This window comes from Neomonachus schauinslandi, chromosome 3 (assembly GCF_002201575.2).
Source record: "Neomonachus schauinslandi chromosome 3, ASM220157v2, whole genome shotgun sequence".
Classification (NCBI taxonomy): domain Eukaryota; kingdom Metazoa; phylum Chordata; class Mammalia; order Carnivora; family Phocidae; genus Neomonachus; species Neomonachus schauinslandi.
This window is the reverse complement of record NC_058405.1, coordinates 160,478,636-160,494,948: the sequence shown is the minus strand read 5'-3', so window position 1 is coordinate 160,494,948 and position 16,313 is coordinate 160,478,636. Positions and strand designations below refer to the sequence as shown.

The following is a 16,313-nucleotide window of genomic DNA, read 5'->3' as shown; positions in this document are numbered from 1 at the left end:
TTAAGCATCTGCCTTCCACTCAGGTTGTGATCTCAAAGTCCTGGGATTGAGCCCCACATCTGGCTCCCTGCTCAGTGGGGAGTCTGCTTTTCCCTCTCCCTCTGCTCTTCATCCACCCACAATCATGCTCTTTCTGTCTCTCTCTGCTCTCTCTCTCAAATAAATAAATACAATCTTTTTTTATTTTTATTTTATTTTTTAAAAATATTTTATTTATTTATTTGACACAGAGAGAGAGAGATAGCGAGAGCAGGGACACAAGCAGGCGAGTGGGAGAGGAAGAAGCAGGCTTCCTGCTGAGCAGGGAGCCCGATGTGGGGCTCGAACCCAGGACCCTGGGATCATGACCTGAGCCGAAGGCAGACGCTTAACGATTGAGCCACCCAGGCGCCCCTAAAATCTTTTTTTAAAAAAAAAAACACTATTTTGGTATCAGCTTATCAATCAATTAAAATCAGTACTTCAGGGACAGAAAAAAAAGGGTAAGACTCCCTCCATGATGCAAAAGGCTGACAATCTAGTAAGGAGATAAAGTAAACAAGTAATAGAAACTATTTAGTAGAGTGGTGGAAGATAAGGCTGGAAAAGTAAATTGCTACAACTTGGAATTTCAGGTTGAGGAACTTGAACCATTGGTAACTTGATAAGAGTATTGATAAGATGACTGGAAACAGAGTGTAAAATGGCTTGGAATAGGGAGATACAAAAAACCCCAAAGACTAAATGCCTATTGCAACAGCTCACAGTGGGGTTTTGGAAACTCAGTTAAAAGGGGCAGTGGGAGTTAAGGAGATACATCTAAGAGTTTTTACTTTAAAATTTTACTGAAAATGTTTATTTTTCTGCATGTGAGAATATGTGACTCCTAGAAGGCATCACCAGTGTCATGGATAAACAAGTTTAATAAACTTATTTACTTTATTTTTGTTATGTTAATCACCATACATTACAACATTAGTATTTGATGTAGTGTTCCATGATTCATTGTGCATAACACCCAGTGCTCCATGCCCTCTTTAATACCCATCACCAGGCTAACCCATCTTCCCACCCCCCCTCCCTTCTAGGGTGCCTGGGTGGCTCAGTTGGTTAAGCGATTGCCTTTAGCTCAGGTCATGATCCTGGAGTCCCGGGATTGAGTCCAGCATCAGGCTCCCTGCTCAGCCAGGAGTCTTCTTCTTCCTCTGACCCTTCCCCCTCTCATGTGCTCTCTCTCTCTCTCTCATTCTCTCTCTCAAATAAATAAAATCTTAAAAATATAAAAACAATAAAATTTTTACTTTAAAAGACCCAAGTAGGGGCACCTGTGTGGCTCAGTCAGTTAAGCATCTACTTTTCGCCAGATCATGATCCTGGATGGAACAAGCCCTGTGTCAGGGCTCCCTGCTTCTACCTCTGCCCCTCCCCCCACTCATGCTCTCTCTCCCTCTCTCTCAAATAAATAAATAAAATCTGGAAAAAAAAAAAAAAGAAAAGAAAATCCAAGTAGTTCTGAAGTTCTACATGCCATCTAAAGAGAATAATTTGTTTTCTTGAATATATTTTCCTTAGGAATTTAAGCATATCTTCCATGATGTCTTACATAAATTCTTGATTGGTTCAATCTATGGAAAGGTTGTTAAGCAAAAGAAAACTTCCTCTTTTATCTGTTTCATTTATCCAATTAAAAACAAACCAAACACACATTTAGGATGCTTGTGTCCTTGAATAGTTAATAGTTTCTGGGTTTTTCTACCTTCCTTTTTAATTGTGGAGAGAGGGAAGGAAGAGCTCTAGGGTTGAGAAGTTAAGTAGGTTAAGTAGGTTGAAGACTTGACTTGATGGGAGAAAGGAACACTGGGCAAGAGGACAGCTCTTCTTGGAAGATCACACATCTACCATCAACACAACTTCCTCATTATCTTTCCACCATCTGCCATCATAGGCTATCTTTTTGTTGCTATTGCTCCTTTTAAGGCTGCTCTTGATACTCATTTTATAGCAAGGGCCACCCCAAATGCCCTAGAATATTACTATGTGCAACAAGTTGGTATTAGACGCAATTCAAAACAATAAAAGATAGACATTCACTCAAAAAGATAAAATTGAACTTCTGTGTGACTTACCTAGGGAAGGCTCTGTTCTCAAAGCATTTCTACAGGTAATAGGTGAAAGGTGTCTGCATATTTTTTTGGAACCAAATATTTGAACACATGGTGTCAAAATTGTTCTATTTTTAAAATCTATAAAAGCAGTGAGCTGCATATTCTCTTTTTTAATTTCTCTCATTCCTTTGCCATATTAGAACCTCGAAGTTACAATCTTCACCTTTGCAATGCTCATCTCAGTGGTTCACTGGGTCCTACTGGTTCTCTTTAACCCTGACTCAATCTGCTTCTTCTTCCTCTTCATCACTGATTCAACCTTGGTTCAGGCACTCATTATCTCTTGCCAGTGCCACACTAGTTTCTATATTCAGTTTCCTTCCTCTCCGTTGATTCTTTATATTACCAGCTGAGTTACCTAAATTGAAACTCCTCTGCTTAAATCCTTCCACTGACTTCCAGGATAAGTCCAAACTCTTAGCATAGCATGCTAGCCCTTCTGTGATACAGTCCCACCTGGGTCATCTGGGTTCTTCTGGGCCATTTCTCTTCATACTTTCACTTAATATCCCAAACTCTATTCCAATCTAATATCCTCCCATCCCCTTGAAAAAGTTCAACCCTCTCAGCCCCTCTATAGGGCTTCATGGGTGCTATAACTTCTGCTTAGAGGGCCATTGCTCATCTCTTAACTAATTCTTACTCATATTTTAAGACAGTGAGGAAAGTTCTTTGAAAAGGAGAAACTGTCTGATTCAGTAAGAGTGGATTAGGTATCTTTGCTGTGCACTTCCATAATACACTGGACTTTCACTCTATCATAATACTTATAACGTGTACTATAATTTTCTCCAAATCAACTATGAGCAACTTGAGGGTGGGGCTGTGTCTTTTATCTACTATGGTACTTGTTACACATTAGGCATTCAAAAAATTTTTTGATGCCCCTCTGAAAAAGGAACTTACCGATCACAATGAAAACTGCATTTTATTTGCAGTTTCTCTCATGCCCTCACTCTAATCACTTTCCTTTCTTATCTATCCTGCAGACCAAATTTCTTTAAATTATTCTGTCAAGGTCTTTCCTTGCTAAGAAAATTTGGTTTCCTCATTGTCTATGATAGCAAGTCAAGACACCTGGGTCTGGTTTTCAAAAGATATTTGGATCTACTTCTGCTTTATTTCCAGGCCCTATTCTCCCGTATCTCTGGTCACTTCAAATACTCTGCCTTCACTTTTCCTGTTGAAATCCCACCTGTTCTTTCAAGACCCTGCTCAATAATCATTTCCTCATTGAAGTCTTCTTTGGCTCTTTAAACACATATTGAGCATATAGTTTACCACTAATTTGGGCACTTACATATCATCTTGTTTGGATTTAACTATTTCTTCTATAGGCCTTTTCTCCTCCACAAGGTGATTTAAGTTCCGGGAGGTGGGGGGGGGGGGGGGAAGGGCAGGAATAATACCATACTTTTTGGATCTCTCAGTACAGTAATAGTGATTCAATTTCAAAAAAAATGAATAATCATACATTGTAACAATAAAATGAAAGCTGTGCAAATATAGAATTTAATTTGAAACACTAGAAAATAAGGGGAAAATTCATTATTAGAATTAGAAAGAAAGATTAATCACTAGCTTAAGTTAGTCATTTGCAGAGGATGTAAACTAGGAAGATGGATCAGATAGGTGTAGGTGTAAATGAAAATAATTTTACTTGTGAAAAGTTCTTATTAAAAGACTAAATAGGTCATTATTATATACTTTCCCAGGCCATGATATTTTCTCTAAGGACATTTAGTTATCATCCTGAATATTACATAGTGGGTTCTCTAGAGAATTGCAACAGTAGTCCGTAACATTATATCGTTAAGGTTGGGCATGCAAATCAAAAGGGAAAAGGTACCCCAAATCTATTATCCCTAAAATATTATTTAAGGTGACAACAGAGCCTATGAGAGTAGGCCATACTTCTCCTAAAGCAAAAATTCCCTTGGCATCTACTTAAGGCAGGTCTAACACTTTTTTTTCTATTGTTTGTAATATTTTAATTTTTTATTTAAGTAATCTCTACATGGGGCTCAAACTCACCACCTCAAGACCAAGGGTCACATGCTCTACCAACTGAGCCAGCCAGGCACCCCAGGCTAGCACTCTTTTAAAACATGGCTGTCCTGTGGATTGATACAGGATCCTGTTCCAGGACATTTAACTAATACACTGAATTCATCCAGAGTCAAAAATAATATGGGATGCCTGGGTGGCTCAGTCAGTTAAGTGTCTGCCTTCAGCTTGGGTCATGATCCCAGGGTCCTGGGATCAAGTCCCTCATCGGGCTCTTTGCTCAGCGGGGAGCCTGCTTCTCCCTCTGCCTGCTGCTCCCCCTGCTTGTGCTCTTGCTGACAAAGTCTTTAAAAAAAATATGTTGCCTTCACAAACTCATATTGCATTTTAACGAGGACTTCTAAAAACACAAAGATCTAACTTAAAAGATTATTTGATGATGTTAAGTACAAACACAATGTTAGGCTAGTAGAGATAGTCGTTTCAGTACTGCTAGCTTTTCAGTAACTGCAAATTGCTTCATGTATGTTCCTGGCTATTCTTTTTACCACTGGGCCATTTTCACTTTTATTTTTGAATTTTCTTGCCATAACCAGAGATTTAAAACTGTTAGTTCAAAGCAAAATGGAAAATACATTGAATCTCATTTTACCAGTTCTGCGGCTTTGGACGACATTTAACTTCCCTTAGCCACAGTTTTTTTTTAAATGGGGACAATATGTATTTTATAGTATTGCTATGAGAATTATCAACATATGTAGAATAACTACCAGAGTGCCTGGTATACAGAAAGTGTGCAGCTATTATTCTAATGTTAGTTGATTTTTAAAAAATGTATCATACTAAGTAATGAGTACATTAAAACATTTACTCTTCTGGTGCAAAATACCTAAAATATCACACTAACAGTCATAATTTCTGGTGACCTAATAAAATCAAAAGATACAATTACTGTTGTTATTAATATGATCTTTAATAAATGAAATAATGCACCATTTTACAGCAAGCCTTTTTTTAAACCTAAAGAACTGTCTTAAAATCTTCTCCAATGTCTCTGTAGCAATACAATCTTTTTATTTAGGTTTATATATATCAAAGCATTTACTTACAATTATTCATAAAAAACTCTTTAGTGGCTTAATGTCAGCTTTCATAGTGGCATCCATAGATAATACAAAAGAAAAGTGATTTGCTTTATTTCATACTCACACTGATCCATCAAACACAACTTACACAGCATAGCAAGGTCTCAGACGGCTTTTACAAAAGCAAAATAATTGAAAGTAATTATTCATAAATTCATATGATATTCTATCTGTAATGTAAGAGCAAAACACACCAACAAAAGATACCCGTTAACAAGAAAGAGGGTTCTGAGGAATTGCCAATATTTTTCAGCCTTTCTTATTCCACAAAAGCATCCTCAGAAATGAATACTCTGTAGCTTATGTTTCTCCTGTCCATTCAGAAAAAGCATGGCAGCTACACATCTCCATGTTTCAGCTACTACAATACCCTAAGAGTTAGTGTACTTTACAATTATCCACTTATCTTCATTTGAAAAATTATCAACAGAAAATTAAGGATGATTCCAGCTTATACAAACACTTACACAATATAATTTCCATGGAAACATGACAACAAGGCATACAAAAACTTTAAATAAATAAATGTGACGAGAAAAAGAAAAGCCACAGAAGCCAAGCAATTCAATTTTAACCAGAACCTATCTTTGAATTGCATCTTTTAGTAATTTAGTTTTCTTACTATTAAGCTCCTTTAAAAATATGTTTCCTTATCATACTTAAGAGGTTTGGTAATAAGGTGGAGAGCCTGAGACAAGAGACGGGTTACAAATAACTTCACTGCTAGGATTTTAAGTATACAGCCTATCAATTTGGAGCTTGGACTTGTCTGATTGAAGGAAAAATTCTATTTGGATCTGACAAGGTGATAAATAACTTACCAGAAGTTACCTTCTCAAAACCATCCAAACTATTACTAAAGCTATAGACTCATTATTTCACTTTTAGAAGAGTTTTTTTAATGTTAAATTACCTCAAGAAAATTTTATCTCAGAGGAACAACTTTACTAAGTTCTCCCATTAAAAAACAAAGCAAAATGAAATGATTTGTCCCATCGTGTATAACCATTTACCCAAAGAAGAGAAATGGTTTTAAGACGGTGCTTCAACTCTAAGGCCTAAATAGGCTGCAACATGTAGCCAATTAGTTGAGTCATTTCCCCCTATTCAGTAATTATAGAACTGGTCAAGTTTTTATGATTAATGAAATCTGATGTTATGTCTATGTAAATTAAGTCAAATCATAAGATGAAACATTAAATGAACTGTATGTGCAACAAACACTTTAAATATTCAACTGGACTAATTGCTCGTTTGCTACCAATTAAAGTTTCTCATGTGCAAAGGGATGAAGAGGGCCCTGAGTTTTTAAGTAATATTATGTCTATAGAGTGAGTCTAAAACATGAAGATGTTTCTGAAATCTAAAAGTACAAATAAAATGGAAAAAACCTACATGTTGCCTTTTGAAACATTTTTAAAAAGTTGTAGTTTAAAATAGAGTAATTTTTTAAAAAATTCAATCATAAACTGGATGCCCTAGTGATGTGATTTATTTCTAAAGATTTCTTCTCTCTTACCCAAATTTTAGAATCTGGGTTGCAAATTAAGTTTAAAAAAATGAATGTCACCACAATTAATAGTAACACTATGAACATCACATAATAACGGAATTGGAATTTTCAAGATAGATTTATTTGGGGCATAATTCTAATACACAGCATTAAATCTTCTGAATTATTTACTTTCAAATGTATCAGCCATGAGATAAAATCCTAAATTTTCTTTATATGCACAAACACTCAACTTTAACCAGCCACTTAAAAGTTAAATGAAAGTTGTTATAGTCCAGTCTATGTTGCAAATAATAAGTATTTCAAAAGTGGTCTGCAAAAATGTTCATAGATAATACCTGATTATTGTAAGGTTTGTTTTTGAAAGTTAATCTTGCATTTTGTGTTTAATATTTGATACAAAGAAATATGTAAAATGTTGTGGCTCAATCGTAATGCTAAGCTTGCTGCAATATAGGTTAAAAAAATTTTAATGGCAAAATTATATACAATTCTGTGTGCATGGCTTTTTAGTTATAACTAATGAGAATATAAAATTGTAAAACTCCACAATTTAATAGGAAATGTTAGATAATACAAAACTTAATTAAGTGCTGATTTTCTGACAATCTGATGGTTGGATCCATTGTCAAATGGTAACATCTTCATTCTCAATTCTATCCTACTGAACTATTACTTAACTAGAGTAATGAATTTGAATATAATGTAAAATATAATTTCAGGTGTTCTTAAGTATAAATAGTTATTAAAATAGGGCTGAGAAGGAAATGCTAAGGGAACCACAGCAATTTTGTCTGAAGAATCGAGACTTAGATGTTAATTGAGAAGCCGGAAGCATAATGAAAAATAACAATACTGGAGAAGATAGCCAACTGCTCTCCCTTTTTACTGCTGGAGGAGACAAATACACATAAAATGAAACAGGAGGGAAGCAGAATAGACAAGAAAATTTTCCTGACACAGAAGATTGCAAGTCAGATAACCAAGGGATAGAGTAAGTCAGACACAAACTAAAAGGCGGTTGAAGGAAAGTAATGGGTAGGTGCACGAGAGCACCCTGAGATTTCCTCTTTTCTTCTATGTTAGTTTAATCTGAGAAGCTATAGAAAAGCCTTCTTTTGATAATAACATTTGTGTAACCAGCTCAAACAGTGATTTGCCAGATTTACTAAATCAAGGAGTATATTTAAGAGTGGATCATGCAAGGTAGTTTTGGCTAACATTTGCATAGTTCAGAATCTATAAGTTAAAATGCAATTTTATCCACTGAAGAGCGAACTGACAGCAAAAGGTATATTTACAAACATCTCAGTCTGAAAAAAACTTCTGGGGTGTATGTGGGAGTGTTACACAATTTCTGGAATAACAGGTCTAGATAATCAACTAACGTGTGTACAATTTCTAATCAGTTAGCTTGGAAGATAAAGTAATATATAAAGCAATCTGTGAATAGTTATGCAATAACCTGCACATAACTGGTAGTAAGTTCAACATAAATTAATAAAAGGTTGTATAGGAATACAATGTAATCTCAAGTTCTAGAAGCTAACTACCTCCAATGAAATGTTCATTTCCATAAATATTAAAAAAAACAAACAAAAAACTTATTGAAGTATTCTTCCATTTTAAATGACTTTGAGGATGGAAAGTTCAGTAAATAGCTGCAGCCTCCCAGGTATTCCATTTGGCTTTAGACGCCAAACTTGAAAATTTTAAATAAAAACACTTGCCAAATTTTGTGACAATTCCCACTGAAACACATACTTACTTGTATGTTCCTACCTTCCTTTAGTTATTTTCACATTCAGAACCAATGTACATTTTCTGCAATAAGTGGGTACATGTAAGGAGCTATTGAAACTGCCTTATAAAAAAAGATACTATCTTTGTATCCTTCCTATGTCCTCCTCAATTAGTTTTCTGGATTAGTAAAATTTTCTTTAAGTCAATACAAGCAGAAATTTTCAAAATGGAGTCAAAGGATTGATGAGACTTAAAATCCATGTTAAATTAATTCTTCAAGTCAAGTATGGAATCAATTTAGGGGAAAAGTCTTTGTTCCCAAAAGCCACCTTCACTTTTCCCTTAAAATTTACTTTTTCTTTAGTTCTACAATGCAAGAATATTAGGAGTGAAGAGAAGTGAAATAATTTTAGGATTCATGATGGCAGATGTGGGATTGAATTTTATCTTGAATTAGTAATTATTTCTCCAAGCAACAGCCAGCATAGACATGTCTACATGTCATTAAGGTATCTGCTTTGGCTTATATCCAAGCCACAGTTGTGCTGGAGTGTAATGACTGAATTTCTTGCAAAATGTCAGTATATTATACATCCTGTCATACAGTGCATAGGCAGTGTGGTGTGGATGAAAGAGATGTGGAGGGCGCCTGGGTGGCTCAGATGGTTAAGCATCTGCCTTTGGCTCAGGTCATGATCCCGGGGTCCTGGGATCGAGTCCCACATGGGGATCCCTGCTCCTTGGGAGCCTGCTTCTCCCTCTGCCTCTCTCTCTCTCCCTCTCTCTGTCTCTCATGAATAGATAGATAAAATCTTTAAAAAAAAAAAAAAAGAAAGAGATGTGGAGAGGCAAACCCAGGTTAAAATCCAGCTTTCTCTATTACTAGGATGTGGAACTTGGGCAAATGGCTTAGCGTCTCTTTGCTTCAATTTCCTCAATCTGTAAAGTGGGAATATTAACTAAGATCCTTAAATAGTTCCTATGAGGATTAAAAGAGATTGTGTATGTATATCCCAGCATTCAGTATATAACAAATTGTCAATTAGTATTATTTAATTCCTGTGCCTTTTCATAACATTTTACACTGATACTGGTTTCTTTTCCCCAAATTAGGAATTTAAAAAGGGGAACACTGTTAGGAATTATAATTAAGTCATTTTTGTCTAAACCCAATTCAAACCAAGTTCTTTCAATGACTCAGTTCTGACATACAATTAGGATAGCTCAGGGAATTAATATTAGAATTTGATTACCTATTATGATGCTTTTAAGGTTGTAAAACTAGCAAAGTGAATTTTAATTTTTTTTTCATTAAATGGCCTTTATTCGAAGGATCCAAATGCTTTTCTACTACATGCAAAATATTGTGATAGCAGTTAAATATTAGCTTTAAAAAAATTATTAGATGAATAAAGTTAACAAGTATTTTAAGTAATTTTGCTTGCTTGTATATTACAAACAGATTCAAAATCAGTCTGATGTCCAATTTAATTTAAAATTTATTAAAATGATCTACACTTTTTACTCTTCCTATTTTTTAAGGGTATACTAAAAAAAAACTAGGGAAAGAAAATTATTTGTTTTAAACATGTTTGCATGAAATGGGAAACTTAAAAGGATTCTCTTTTATTTTGGTCTATTAATTCTTGAAAGCATTTTATTAAACATAAAAAAAAAAAAAAAGATGCTGGAAAAATTACAACCAACTAGCCTAAACACAAAGTAAAGTAGAATGTAAGATAACTTCTTCTGTCAGGAAAAGATCAGTTAGATCTCAAATGGTCATTTATCCTCAATTCGAGAAGGAATATAATTTATTTTGATTCAAAGATATCCTACACATGTTTGAAAATAATGAAATGCAGTTCAAAGACATTTAAAGGCAAGAGAACTAAGTGAAAATTTGGTGGGAAAGATATAAATAATTTGTTATATAGATAGAAGAATAATTATGCCAGAAGACTGAAAAATGTTAAGGATCTGAATCAAGAGAAGGGCCAATAAAACAAAAAAAGGTGGAAATCCTGGGCACTAGAAAAATAATTTTTTTTTAAAGATTTTATTTATTTATTTGACAGAGAGAGAGAGATAGCGAGAGCGGGAACAGAAGCAGGGGGAGTGGGAGAGGGAGAAGTAGGCCCCCCGCGGAGCAGGGAGCCCGATGCGGGACTCGATCCCAGGACCCCGGGACCATGACCCGAGCCGAAGGCAGACGCTTAACGACTGAGCCACCCAGGCACCCTAGAAAAATAATCTTAATTCTAAAAATTCAAAACTGTGTTCAGCCATCCATCAGAATAAATGTGAAGTGTTGTAACATCTAACTTACAGGATTATAGCAGATGACAAAAAAAAAAAAGGTTTATATAGTAAATTATAAATATTTTGGACAGCAAATGGGGACATTTATGTTATCTTTAGCTAAATGATGAAGATAGAGGAATATGAGTGAGAAAATATTGTTCAGGAGATAAAAACCTAAAAGTAAGAATATGGGCATTTGTGTTTTTCTCTTAGCTTTTTATTTTCCAGAGAAATCTTAGAACTTAGTTAAATAACATCTACTAAGTACTCTGAGAATCTGGAAAAAATTAAGTGAGATCATCACTGTTTGCAAACTGATAGAAAATAATTTGTGCTTATAAAAAAAGTCCCTTATTTGACATAAAGTGCTTTATTTAAAAAAACATGCTGAGGTTGCTGTTTAGAGATAACTATCAGTAAGGAAAGAAGCAAAGGAAGCTTTTTAAAAAAAACAATATGACTTGAAGGATACATAACATGTTATCACTAAAAGGTATATTCTAATATAATGTAAATAATAAACGCTACTCACATATCAAAGATCATATGAAAAGCTTGTAAAAAGAGAAATTATGAAAATAGGATTAGTGAAGAAACAGTTTTGAAAAAAGAGAGGTAAGCCTCAGTCTGCTCAAAAATGATAGGTTTGGCAGCAATCTTTCCTTCCACAGGGATTTGGCATGCCAAATGAATTGATTTTTCCACACAGTGTTTTAGGTCATGGGAAGAGGACTCATTTTCAGATAAAGTCACCAGGCGTTGCTTGGGAAGAGAATAAGAAGTTACTACTGGTTCAAAACTATGAATTACTTTTGAAGTTATTTTAAATAGGAAATGTAATTTTATTTGAGTCAAAGATGGCCTATTCAGAGAATGAAGGCTATAACACTATATAGTCTTAACCATCTACCTACTTAAAAATTCCATATAAGTATAGCTCTCTAAGTTTTCTGATAAAAATGTGCTTCTTAAATAAATGAATATGGAACATGAACATACATATAAAAATAAAATAAAAGGAAGAAAGGCTAATACTTGACTTCATCTACTTTGTTCTATGCTCTCTTATGAACATCCAAAAACCAGAACCAAATACGTTTATTAAAATGCCTGGAAAGAAACATTTAGGACTTGGAAGGTTAAAAGAAATGGCATTTCAAATTAGGTTTTGGTAGTTCCTTCTTTAGAGCCCTTTGAGACAATGTTTCTGCATTCTCCATAAGGAGAGAGAAAAGCAAGAAATCAGGTAGCTGCTTTCTCTTGTGCAAAAATCACTGCCATAGAACTGACCTGCCAAAAGTATGGGGGTTGGGGCAGAAAAATGTACTTATTATGGAAGAATGTGTGCTCTGTTAGGAAGAGAGCTTACAAGAAAGCTTATTTGTGGACTATAGACTATTGCACGTTCAAACAAAACACAAGAGAAAAGAATGTCCAACAGATAATATGTTCAGGAACAGTTCAACATATAAACTAGCTTGTGCCCAGAAATAAAACATGGATACCAGACACCACTGCAGTCAAACCTGTCTTGCTTCTGTTTTAATGACCTTTAGAAACTGGTCCAAACTGATTATCAGCAATACATTGTTTTTGCTTTTTTTCTTAAAAAAATATTTTGAGACCACTTTTGATACACACACATATAATTCTGTGGTCATAACAGACAAATATAACTTTAATGAGACTAAACAAAAGTGCAAAACTTAAAAAAAAAAAACAAAATTAAAAAATAATGGAAGCATAAGCTAAATTTTTCTGCATAGCTGAAATCTATTTAAAGCAAGTCCTGTTGCAGGGGTGGGAGAGGGTACTGACAGGAAGATAAAGCAGTTTTTTTTAAATGTCTTCTGCACGTTTAAATGATGCAAAAAATAATTTCACTCCATAGGCTTGAAAATATTTCACAGACAGTTCATTCCTATATCTTTAGAGACCATGGTTGTGGCAGTGCCTCCTTCTGCAAGGTAAACTGCGGTGCTGGATTTGGAATGAACTGCCCTGTCACTGCCATTGTTGTTGACCTCACAGTCCAGTGGTTCAGTGGAGATGACCCAGGTGGAGGGGCGCCACCGCTTAAGAGAATAGGGAGTTTTCACACGTTTCTTAATCTTTTCACCAGATCCTGATTTGCCATCTTGTGTTGACTCACCTACTGGAAATAAAAGGACAGAAATAAACTATATATAAAGAAACTATTAAATAGTAAGAAATTAGGTCTGTAACTCAAGAACAGATCAAACTAATATCTGGAGGTATTAATAGACATTACTTGAAATTCATAATGCCAGGCAATTATTTTCTAGGCAAAACTTAACCAACTTATTTTGAGACTCTTTAAGCACAATTGTTTCCGTAACTGGTTGGCTTATTCTTTTGGGCGAGCAAAAACAGAGGAGAAAATTAAAAGTTCTCAGCTGTATTCTCAAATCCTTTGGTTGTTGGTAGTGATCCTAACTTGGCAAAATGCATTTAATCATTCTACTTAATTTTCAAAGCAGATCAAATTTTAAAGGCACCTGGCATATAATATTTTCAGAAGGATGACATAAATACCACAGTATAAATTTTCTAGTAATTTCCCCTTCCCACACCTGACTAGACATTTTATTGCTATGGAGCCCTGCTATAGGGTGTATTAACTGGTCTATAATACAAGCCACTCAAACAAGGGGATAGATTCTACTGATTTTTTTTTTAAAGTAAGCTCTAGGCCCAACATGGGGCTCGAACTCAAGACGCCAAGATCAAGTTGCATACTCCACTGACTGAGCCAGCCAAGTGCCCCTCTACTGATTAATTTTTGAGAGCTGAATCCCTTCAGGCCATTTTGTAGTCCTTGACAACAACCATAACACATGACTACTTTTTTTTCATAAAGTGCTGTCAGTCTAAAAGAGAAATCATTTTGTATAATGATGACTGTTAAAGATTTTGATGGGCTCTCCTGTCTCATGTTACAATCCCTTTAGAGCTAGAAACCAAGTATCAAGTTATTCGTCTAGGGGACCCATGGCACAATGCTATAGGCATGGAAGAGGCTCAACACATAACTCTTGGAAAAGATGACACACACAAAAAATAAAAAACAAAACAAGAACTTCAGTTTTTTTATAATGACTTCTTCTGAATTTTCTCTGGACTTTAAAGATTTAAGGTTAGTTTGATAAAATCTAGATGTATATATAATAGATATTAATATACTCAACAACTATTTCAAAAGTTCTACTGACATCATTTTACCTGGAACTTTTAAACTCATATTTACTTAATTTCAACCATTCACAGCAAGTACGTGAATTGCATTATGAACCAGGGGCTATGTAAGGCATGTATTAAAGTTGGTATTAAGTTCTGACTGTTGTGACATTGACTATTTAATTATCAAGAACAACAAATTACTTTTTTTCTTTACAACAGTCTGATTACTTTTGAGGTCCAACCAAGTGGCTTATTTTATTTCCAAAAGTGGTAAAAATAACTAATTGTTAGTTGAAAACACAATTTAATTTTATCTAAGTAATTAAACGGTCCCAAAAGACAAGCAGGAGAGATTAAATGATCCCTCCACTTACACTGCAAACCGCTGCCATCAAGGATATTTGTGGCTGAAAGATCCAGAGAATTAGGCCTCTGTGCTTTTCTGGGTTTTGATGGTCCAGGATCTGCTACTGTGCTTGGAACACCCTGTGTAAGAACATCTTGCTCTGAACACGGATTACTGTTGTTGTTATTGGAATTAGTTCGGCCACCTTCCAGTGGCCGTTCCCTCCTGTCCACAAGACGATCTAGAACACCTTCATCATGGCCAGCCTGTTGCTCTCGTCTCAGTAAAGGTTCATGCTCATCAGGACTGGAATTAATATTCAGTCGGGTATCCTCACCAATGAATTGATTCTGCAACATTTCTTGGCCCCTGTGTGCCACTGTGTTGGCTGTCTGGCCAGATGGTACTGCCCCATTAACATACTGGGTAGTGGCAGTATGGGAGTTAACACTGTGGTTTCTACCTGCCACACCATTCATGGTGACCGTCACCACATGAGGTTCTGCAGCATTGATTGTATTCATCTTGGCAACTCCAGTTTCTACTTGTTTCAAGTTTGATTTGTGCTTGCTGCCAAATTTCAGCCGGGGCTCCTTTGTTGAATTTTTGGTGTTTAAAGGCAAACTAGTAGGTCTCTTAGGAAGGTTTTGTTGCTTGGGGAGAGGATAGATCTGAGTGGGTGGAACATCAGGAATTAAACATGCTTGGCCATTTGCAGCTTGTGTGAAGTCCTGCTGTCCAGTCACTTCTACTGCAAGTTTTATGAGTGGGTAAAGCAAGCTAGAACTGGTGCTGCTCAGTGGGTCTGGTCCACTGAACTGTTTAAGAGAATGCTCCATGAGATTCTCATCAGAACTTTCCTTGAGGTTCTTATCAACTTCTTTTGGGTCCAGCTTGTTGGTCTCCAAGTCTTCTTCTGTAAGTTGTAAGCAGACAGGGGTTGGCCCAATTGGCTGTGAAACATTTGCGGCATGCAGATTTGTTTCATCTGAGTATGGCATCTCAGATATAGTGGTCATGCCAGTGCTTGGAGTGAGGCCAGTGGTGTTTGTGGTTGTTGTGTTGGTGGACAGGCTGGTGACGCTTGTTTCAGGGCTGGGAATTCGAGCTTGTGCTTGCTGCCGTTCATAGTTAATTGAGTTTCGGTTCTTTTCCCCTATAGTCAAAGGTGTGCTAGACATCGAATGTTCAGAGGAAATATTCTTCACAATGCTGTCAGTATGATGGATAGAGTCTTCAATGTATGAGGAAGAAGAATAATCTGGATAAGGGCCAATCTTTGGCACACGCCTATTGTGGGAAAGGTTGCTTAAAGAAAGAAAAAAAGTGCCACATTGAGAATGTACATTTATGACAAACTGACCCTCCAAGTTTAATACCTCTGATTTTAAAGTATGAACTGTTTTTTATTTTATTCCTAACCACATCGTACTAGAGGTTATGTAAAAATTGTGATCACATAATCAAGTGTCAATTAATAACTTGCTAAATGCTAGTTTTTTAAAAAAGATTATCATTTATTTGAGAGAGAGAGCGCACGAGAAAGAGCAAGAGCTGGGGAGAGGGGCATAGGGAGAGAGAGAAGCAGACTCTCCATTGAGCACAGAGCCCAGTGGGGGGCTGAGAGATCATGACCTGAGCTGAAGGCAGACACTTAACCGAATGAGCCACCCAGGTGCCCCTAAATGCTAGTTTTATATGAATCAAGACTACTGAAAAACCTATGTGGATCTAGATGTGATTTTCATAGATGTTCATTATTTTGGTTTATAAGAGTTAATTAAAAAATCTCCTCTATAGTTTTGTAACATTACCAAATATTTTTATCAACTGTAGGTATAGTTGCACAACCAGATATAAAGGTGCATGAGAGGAGGAGCCATGGTATATGTTTCTTTTGCACTCCTACA

At 35.7% G+C, this 16,313-nt stretch overlaps 1 protein-coding gene across 1 annotated transcript in view; it reads right to left on the bottom strand.

Moving 5' to 3' along the window:
* Positions 1-10,744: 10,744 nt before the first annotated feature.
* Positions 10,745-16,313, bottom strand: part of BMPR2 (bone morphogenetic protein receptor type 2) — a 195,292-nt gene continuing 189,723 nt past the window's right edge. The window contains exons 12-13 of the mRNA XM_044913697.1: positions 14,432-15,711; positions 10,745-13,011 (exon numbers count right to left, since the gene is read on the bottom strand). Of these exons, the coding sequence (XP_044769632.1) occupies positions 12,761-13,011; positions 14,432-15,711 (1,531 nt within the window). The 3' untranslated portion in view covers positions 10,745-12,760. The remainder of the gene's footprint in view (positions 13,012-14,431; positions 15,712-16,313) is intronic.